Here is a 9228-nt window from a genome sequence, read left to right on the forward strand (position 1 = left end):
GTGGAGTTTGCATGTTCTCCCTGTGTCCGCGTGGGCTTGCTCCAGTTTCCCCCAAAGACATGCAGGTTAGTTTAATTGGTGACTCTAAATTGACCATAGGTGTGAATGTGAATGGTTGTCTGTGTGTCAGCCCTGTGATAACCTGGCGACTTGTCCAGGGTGTACCCTGCCTTTTGCCCGTAGTCAGCTGGGATAGGCTCCAGCTTGCCTGCGACCCTGTAGAGCAGGATAAAGCGGCTAGAGATAATGAGATGAGATGAGACTCACCACCTAGTGGCCAGTGCTAGCCAGTAATGAAATAAAACAAAAGAGACTGGCTATGATATAAGAAAATTCTACAACCCAGAAACAGATGGGAGCTCCGCTTTTAGGCAGTGCCTAAATTTATATATTAGGACAGTGCTTGACTCCACAAAACCAATTCAGAAACAGAAGCTGAGGTCTGTGAGAGGGAAGTGGTAAACTCTTATGAGTGTATTTAAACTTTACTTCCGCATGAGCGTTCTCCACTCTGTTATACAGGGTGATTGATGGGCTAGAGTTAGCATTTGCCTAGGTTCAGGGTTGGCAAAAGTTTAGTACTGAGCTAGAGTCATAGTTTGCATATGTTCGGATTTGCCAGTGGAAGAGTTGGAATATGGTTAGGTTCCAACAGCTGGAAATGTTCAAAGATGCTTCAGAAGTGTTTTACAACAAGTGTTGCATGTGAAATGTCAAAAAAAAAAAAAACCTAGTCTATTTACATAAGACTGTCTAGTTCCATTTTTTGGTTTGCATAACCAATTCAGAAACAGAAGCTGAGGTCTGTGAGAGGGAAGTGGTAAACGCTTATGAGTGTATTTAAACTTTACTTCTGCATGAGCATTATCCACTCTCAGTAGACTGAATGTGACTCTCATCATGTACCTGATTCAAGACATCATCCTGCTGCTACTCAGCATCAGTCTAGTTCAGAGTCTTTCCATAAAGGTGAGAGAATATTTTAATAACATAAAATACATTATGACTAAATTTGAATAATTTGAAAAAAGGACCTATTTCAAGTAACATGTTGCTTTTTATTTGGCATCTGCATAAGTACTTAATAAAATGTCAGCTCACAGAGATTTTAAATATTTATCAACCAGGTATTGGCTGACATGACCTCTGGAAAGACTGGTAAGATGCTACTTGATTCAGATTCTTAATAAATTTATCTGTACAATTTTTGAAATTTTATAGCTTTTTAATTTTATTTTATTTACTAATTGCACCAAATTCATTTCAGATAACAGCATTGACCAGGATTATTTCTCTGTATCTGCCATAATTGAAAGAGCCAACAAGAATATGGGTAAGCTTGAAAAAAATAAAGCACTTCACTTCTTAGTTTCTTGGCCCTGTTTTAAAATAAGGTTGATTATTGAGGTATTATATAGTACTGTGCAAAAGTCTTAGGCACCTATGTTTTTCATACAAACTTTGTTATAGATTTCTATTTTATGACTTCTACAATACTGAGTCAATACAAATATATTTTAGAGTTCCAAACATTCATTTTACAGCACTAAATTAAATGTTACAGAAAAAAAAAAGTTTGTATCTGAGCGGTATATTCCAAGAGAGACCACTTTTCAGATTAAAAAAGAAAACATAATGAAGGCTACTGGGTTTTGCTGCAAAATTAAGAAGCAAGTATGACAGTCAAAGTGTCCAGAAGAACTGTGGCTGGTTCTGCAAGATGCTCAGTAAAACCTACAGCTCATTTCCTTATAAAACTGCACTCACTGTACCTGAGACTACTATTTTTTAAGCAAAGGGTCATCTCACACTAAATATTGACTTTGTTTCATTTATTATGGTTTAATGCTTTTTATAGTATTTTTTAATGTTGAAACATTTCATTTAATTGTTTTTAAGCCACTTTTAATCTACAGCATTTCTTTACATGTGCCTAAGACTTTTGCACAGTATTGAATATTGTAAGTACTTTTGTGACCATCTGTACAAGTAGTAACCTGGCAAAGAATGATGTTAGATGATGAATAATGAATTGTGTTAGAATAAATACATTATAAAGAGGTTAGGTATATAATAAAATTTAATCTGCTAGTTTCTATTAAAAACTGAGGGCACAGCACAGAAACTATTCAGCAGTGAGATATGACACTGATGGATATTTTATTTGTAGAAACAATTATCTGACATACTTTACAGCAAGTGTCTGTTCTGTGTATCTGTATGATATTGTTAGTGTTTATTTACATGTGAAAGAAGTATAAAAGATACTGGTTACAAATATTGACTTTTTCCCAAATATATGATTAACTTTATTAAACAAATGAAGTCCACTGATGACGATCTGATTCCCATTTAATAACTGCTATTTCTTTTTACCTGGAAGATGCATGTTCACTGGAACTGGTTTCATTGGTCATGGGACACATTTTAAATTGATACATTTTGATAATAAAATTTCTCATTGAAGGAAATATAGGGCTTTCTAGCTTATATTGTCTTCCTTTAGTTTAGTAAAACAGACTGTAGACATTTTCTTAAGAAGTTTCTGAAAAAATAACGCATGTACTATGAATCCCAGTGTCAACAATTGTTTTCCTGAACAGGAAAGTCAAAGGATGGGTTTATCATTATACAAGGTGACATAGCGGTGTACACTGGGCTCCAGAATGCAGATCCATGTACTTCTCGTGGGTGCAAATGGCGCAAGGGCAGGGATGGGAAGGTTAAAGTGCCCTACGTCATTTCTCAGCAGTATTGTGAGTATCACTTTTGACTTGGCTTCAAAGTAATATTTATTAGCACTCAATTAGTTATCTTTACCTGTGACCCTGTACAGGATAAGCAGCTACAGATAATGGATGGATAGTTATCTTTAACACCTTCTCTCTTTCCAACAGCACCCTCTGAAAGAGGTGTTATACAGCGTGCACTGAGGTCCTTTGAAAATTCAACCTGTGTCCAATTCCAGCTTCGCACCAATGAAGAAGACTATGTTGATATACTCTCAGACAATGGGTATGTCAACAATCCTAATATTGGTGACCATTTTATAGAAACATTTTCTCAAACATTTACTTTAACTCCCATTTAGCTCTCGTGTAATGAAAGCAGTCTTGTGAATTTATTCTTTGCTGTACAGGTGCTACTCTTTTGTGGGTCGCAGAGGTGGAAGGCAGGTTGTGTCCCTACAACGAAATGGCTGTGTTTACCATCACACTGTCCAACATGAGCTTCTTCATGCTCTGGGCTTTAATCATGAGCAGACTCGTAGTGACCGCGACAATCATGTCAGAATCCTATTGCAAAATGTTATACGTGGTGAGCACAGCAGGAATTTCTCAGTTTTGTTAATAAAGTTTGTTTACTTCTGTTCTATACTTGACTATGACAGTGAACATTTGAACTTAAATTTTGGTAAAAAAAAAAAAAGGTGGTATATATGCTATTCATAGCAGCTGAAGCTTCCTAGTTCAAATTAATGCAACAATACAATGTCAACTGCAACCATTAAAAGTGGTTTCTTTATTTTTTCCATATACCCTTTTTTGTCTTGAGAACATTTAAATGTATGAATGTTTAAAAATGTACTTTAGGTCACATTAGAAGTGTTTGTTCTGACAGTCAAAGAAGACAAATGAAACAACAATGTAATTATGTGATTAATATATTCACAGGACAAGAACACAATTTTGATAAAATCAACACCAACAATTTGAACACTCCATATGACTACAATTCTGTCATGCACTATTCAAGGTGAAGTATTATACTCTCTTTTTATTTCCATACCTTATTGTTCTGATGTGACAGTAATAATTAACACATTGTGTTGGTCCAGGTTTGCTTTCTCCAGCAACAGGCAGCCAACCATCATCCCTATACCAGACAATAACGTTCCCATTGGACGTGCCACTGAGATGAGCCTTAATGATATTCTACGGATTAACAGGCTCTACGACTGCCGTTAAACGAGCTACTCTTAACATCACCAGTGTATTTAAAATACCTAAAATGCTTTTAGAAACTGTTTGCAACAATTTTGAAGTCTCTGCTCTTGATGTAGTCTGATGGTGTTTCCCCCCTCAAATTTCAGAAATTAAAAAGAAAAAAAAAGTTTTGCAAAAGCAGCCATATGAGCACATTTACTAAGAGTTTAATGTAACTTTTGATGGTTTCTCTGTTTTGTTATTATGGGTTTATATTCAGTTTTCACCCAGTGTTTGATTTAAGATGCAGCTCATAACAACAATGATTATACAGTAGAAAGATTGAAAGAGAAAAAGAGCTCATCAGACCATTTAACATCACTGTGCATAAAATCACTAAACATTTAACAGTTTGACTTGGAAACCAGACAGACAGGAATGTTTTGGCTTTGATATGCCATCTGTAGATGTTGCTTTTATTCCTCCAAATGCACATAAATAATGCAGGCAAATATGTGAGCAATGCTGCTCACATTGCTGCTGCTTCTGCATGTGCAGCTGCTCTGCTACATATCAGGCTGCATCACACAAGAATAATCCACATACCTACAGATAATCTCCAAAGCATATAGAAATTTATGAACTCTTTATAGCATTACCATGAATTCTGCTTGGTGACACACAAACAAAAAAATCATCAAACAAACTAAGCAAGTTACCTCTTAATACAAGTGTGTTACTTTTTACAAACACAACCCAGCTCTCATCCTAATCTCATGAGAGCAGTGATCACCTTCTATTCCCCCTTACATTTCCTCCCAAACACATACCATCTTACACACACTCTTGCAAAACAAGAGTGCACATTTTGCAGAAGGCACATTTCTAACATTTCTTCACTAAATTGAATAATTATGCAATATATTTATTTGTGGCGGCACGGTGGTGTAGTGGTTAGCGCTGTCGCCTCACAGCAAGAAGGTCCGGGCTCGAGCACCGTGGCCGACGAGGGTTTTTGCGGAGTATGCATGTTCTTCCCGTGTCCGCGTGGGTTTCCTCCGGGTGCTCCGGTTTCCCCCACAGTCCAAAGACATGCAGGTTAGGTTAACTGGTGACTCTAAATTGACAGTAGGTGTGAGTGTGAATGATTGTCTGTGTCTATGTGTCAGCCCTGTGATGACCTGGTGACTTGTCCAGGGTGTACCCCGCCTTTCGCCTATAGTCAGCTGGGATAGGCTCCAGCTTGCCTGCGACCCTGTAGAACAGGATAAAGCGTCTAGAGATAATGAGAATGAGATGAGATTTATTTGTTTATACATGCAAATAGTAAGAATAAAACAAAACATCCTCCACAGTGAAAGGAATATTCATTTGGTTTTTATGTTTGTTTGTTGCACATACATACTCATCTCATCTCATCTCATTATCTCTAGCCGCTTTATCCTTCTACAGGGTCGCAGGCAAGCTGGAGCCTATCCCAGCTGACTACGGGCGAAAGGCGGGGTACACCCTGGACAAGTCGCCAGGTCATCACAGGGCTGACACATAGACACAGACAACCATTCACACTCACATTCACACCTACGGTCAATTTAGAGTCACCAGTTAACCTAACCTGCATGTCTTTGGACTGTGGGGGAAACCGGAGCACCCGGAGGAAACCCACGCGGACACGGGGAGAACATGCAAACTCCACACAGAAAGGCCCTCGCCGGCCCCGGGGCTCGAACCCAGGACCTTCTTGCTGTGAGGCGACAGCGCTAACCACTACACCACCGTGCCGCCCCCGATTTTGCATAATACTCCTTTAAATACTGTAATATGATAGACTAACATTTATTTTTATCATTAAGTGTCGCCTAAAAATATTGAAGCTGAAAATTTAATTACTGCCACCAACTTTGTGAGAGGTTGTTTTTGCCTGTTTTATTTGTGTCTGTTTCCAATGCAATTCAAAAAGTCGTGAACGGATTATGATTAAAAATTTTGAGGAAAGGTGAGTTAAGGACCAAGGAACAATTGATTAGGTTTTGCCCGGATAGGCCCTATGATGACCTGGCGACTTGTCCAGGGTGTACCCCGCCTTTTGCCCGTAGTCAGCTGGGATAGGCTCCAGCTTGCCTGCGACCCTGTAGAACAGGATCAAGCGGCTAGGGATAATGAGATGAGAACGAGGTGTACCCGGATATATATCCAGGATTTTTTTGTCTGTTCCCAACGTACCTCAAAAAGTAGTGAATGGATCTTAATTAAATTTGGTGTACAGCTTTAGTATTATACTCAGTTCAAGTAATTTGATTTTGGTAATCTGTGGCTTGGTGGAGGTATGCACTCTACAGAGTGCCCTTCTAGTTTGTAACCTGTAGGCAGTTATTTGAAGTTTGGTTTGAGGCATTGTTTGCACAGTGAAGAAGAAGAAACATGCACACTTCAAGCACAGTGAAATTCATCCTCTGCATTTAACCCATTTGAAGCAGTGAACACACACACACTCAGAGCAGTGGGCAGCCACACCAGAGCTCCTGGGGAGCAGTCAGGGGTCAGGTACCTTGCTCAAGGGCACCTCAGCCCAAGGCCACCCCACATCAACCTAACTGCATGTCTTTAGATTGTGGGGGAAACCGGAACACCCCCACAGGGATAACATGCAAACTCCACACAGAAAGGCCCTCGCCAGCCGCTGGGTTCGAACCCAGAACCTTCTTGCTGTGAGGCGACCATGCTAACCACTACACCACTGTGCCACCCATGGTTGGTCCCTTTAAACCTGGGCCCTCAACATCTTCCTCACTGCATCCAGGAGGTTGGTCCTCTCCTCAGCAACAAGGGTAGGAGTGTTGCAAGCCTTGGCAATAAGCCCGTCTTGCATGTGTAGGTGGCTACATGATTCCAGAGCAATCTTATGGCTTCATCCTGATTTTTGACTTTTAAGGTCATGACACCCATGTTTGTGAACCATTCTATGAAGACTAATCTGCAGAACATTCACTTGTGTGCCCAGCATACCCTTATTTTATTGTATTATATGCACCACAAGTTAGCTCATTTGACTAACTGTACATCTGCCAAAGTGTGAAAATATGGGGTGCTCCCCTGCCTAAGCAAAGTCTAGGTGATGGAGTAATTTCCACTGCCTATGAACAGGATCAGAGGTTCAGCCCCTACTATTACATGCCATTCTCCAGGGATTGTTTCATTCTCATGGGTACTACTGAGAGATGTGTCACTGTGATGCTTTGCCATGTATCTTGTCAACAGTTCTATCAGGTCAACATCATCCCCTAATGGGCCGAGAGCAGAAAGTATCTCCAAACACCTCTCCATGCGGATATGAGTGAATCAGTTCCTAATTACTTTGTGGCATAAGTGTTTTCAGGAGTTAAAAGCCACCCTTGCTGGTTAGAAGAGGTTAAACACAACACTAGTTGTTCAATGAAACCCAGATAACCACCAGAGTATTACTTCACTGCCATTTTATGAAATTATCAGAAATGTTTCACCATATGCAGAAATACAAGAGAATATCCAGGTGTTAAATATGGCCCCTGGTGGTTATCTGGGGTTTATAGAACCACATTTACATTTGTAACTAGTGGTTGAATAAAATCCCTTTGTTATCCACTACCACATGAAATACCAATGATTTTTCAAATAGAAAATGTTTTATAATATTTATCATTAAACACATTTGGAGACATAACAAACAATTTTCACAGATTCCGTGGGGTCCCATTTCCAATCCACATCTGTAGTCTCAAACTGATGTATGGAGTGACAGAAGTGCCATAAAAAAGAATAAATCTGCAAAAGAATAAGAAAATAAATGTTGAAAAAGAATAAGAAAATGAATAACAAGAAAAGTAAAAGGATATATAAATAAATACAGAAATAAAAATAAAAGAATAATATAATAAATAAAAATGAAAGAGTAAGAAAATGAATTATTTTCTTTATTGCTTTTGCTATTCCCTATTGCTTTTAGTTTTTTCCCCAATTGCTTTTTTGTTTGCTTGAGGGGCCAAGCTATGTTATTCTGGGATGCTATCAAATCATGCCGGCATACCTGTCAACCCATAAGGAATAGCCATAAATCTTACGGATGTTTTGTTTTTTGTTAGGTTTATGGGCATATTCTAATAATATTACGGATTCCTAGTTTTTCGCCAAAATGTTTTTATTCTGCAAGTAGTTCTTCCGTGTGATCACAGTGCATATTACGCACAAAACAAGCAATAAACAATTGAACCAGTGTCAGTAATAATGTTGAGAGCAACAGCTCGAGACAAACTACAAACATGGACGCTAATAACTACAACTCCCAAGATCCACAGTGCCCTCTGTCACCTGAGTTCTAATTACACCTGTCTCTCATTCCACTAATCACTATCCCTGCTACTTAAACCCCTCTCTCACACCTAACAGACATGAAGTATCACCCAGTGTTCACACCTGTGTACCGAGCCATTTGTTTACTCTACTTGTCTTCTAGTTTCCTCGACCCTGTTTCTCGTTATTCTCACCACACTCTCTAGTCTAGTCTGTATTGCTCTGTTTGCTGATCGATCGACCCCTGCCTGTTTTCTCGACTACAATTCTCATCTTGTGATTTGGCTTGGTCTCCAGTTTGCTTCCCCACTCTCCCCTGCACGTACATCCGTAAGTGCCTGCACCCTGACAGGATACTTTGCCAACATGGATGCAGCAGAGGAGGTGAAGCAGACTGCTCTGAGTGCTCAGGGATGCTTATTGGGAGAACATCAGCAGATGCTTGCTGACCTAAACACCCGGATGGCTCAGCTCACTGCTGTAATGTCGCAGGCCCTCCTAACACGTCCCAAATCCTCCACCACCTCTGTTAAACTTCCCCCACTGCCTGAGAAATATGCCAACGATGCATTAAACTGTAAGGGATTCTTACTTCAATGTTCTGTGTACTTCTCGGCACTTCCTGCTATTTCAGATGAACAGAAAATAGCAAAGTTTATCTCACTTTTAACAGGCAAAGCGCTGCAGTGGGCAAGCACTGTTTGGAAAAGTGGAGGCGAGCACAGCACGTCGTATGATAACTTCCTTGAACTGTTTAAACAAGTTTTTGATAATGAACCGGAGGGCGTAGAGGTTGACGAAAGTCTCCTCACCATCAAACAAGGTTCAAGAAAAGTGGCAGAATATGTATTGGACTTCCAATGCAGCAGCAAGAGTCCTTACTAGAAATAGAAAACATGACCACTTCACCCCTGTCTTACCCACACTGCATTGGCTCCCAATCAAATTTCATATTGATTATAAAATACTACTATTG

The 9228-nt window shown here is 39.6% G+C and overlaps 1 protein-coding gene across 1 annotated transcript; it reads left to right on the plus strand.

Annotated features, from left to right (window-relative positions):
- Positions 1–797: 797 nt before the first annotated feature.
- Positions 798–4127, plus strand: LOC132875321 (high choriolytic enzyme 1-like). The gene is made up of 8 exons (XM_060912087.1): positions 798–969; positions 1128–1158; positions 1268–1333; positions 2604–2756; positions 2898–3015; positions 3140–3318; positions 3675–3756; positions 3839–4127. Exons 1-8 carry the CDS (start codon positions 901–903, stop codon positions 3966–3968), a joined length of 828 nt encoding a protein of 275 aa, XP_060768070.1. The 5' UTR covers positions 798–900; the 3' UTR covers positions 3969–4127.
- Positions 4128–9228: the final 5101 nt, after the last annotated feature.

This window comes from Neoarius graeffei, chromosome 27 (assembly GCF_027579695.1).
Source record: "Neoarius graeffei isolate fNeoGra1 chromosome 27, fNeoGra1.pri, whole genome shotgun sequence".
In the NCBI taxonomy this organism is placed as follows: Eukaryota; Metazoa; Chordata; class Actinopteri; order Siluriformes; family Ariidae; genus Neoarius; species Neoarius graeffei.

Bases quoted from the DNA above. Each gene is read 5' to 3' on its own strand.
- LOC132875321 (XM_060912087.1), top strand. From the start codon at position 901: ATGTACCTGATTCAAGACATCATCCTGCTGCTACTCAGCATCAGTCTA. The intron at 1,334-2,603 runs GTAAGCTTGAAA...TTTCCTGAACAG, and splicing joins AAGAGCCAACAAGAATATGG to GAAAGTCAAAGGATGGGTTT. The intron at 2,757-2,897 runs GTGAGTATCACT...TCTTTCCAACAG, and splicing joins CGTCATTTCTCAGCAGTATT to CACCCTCTGAAAGAGGTGTT.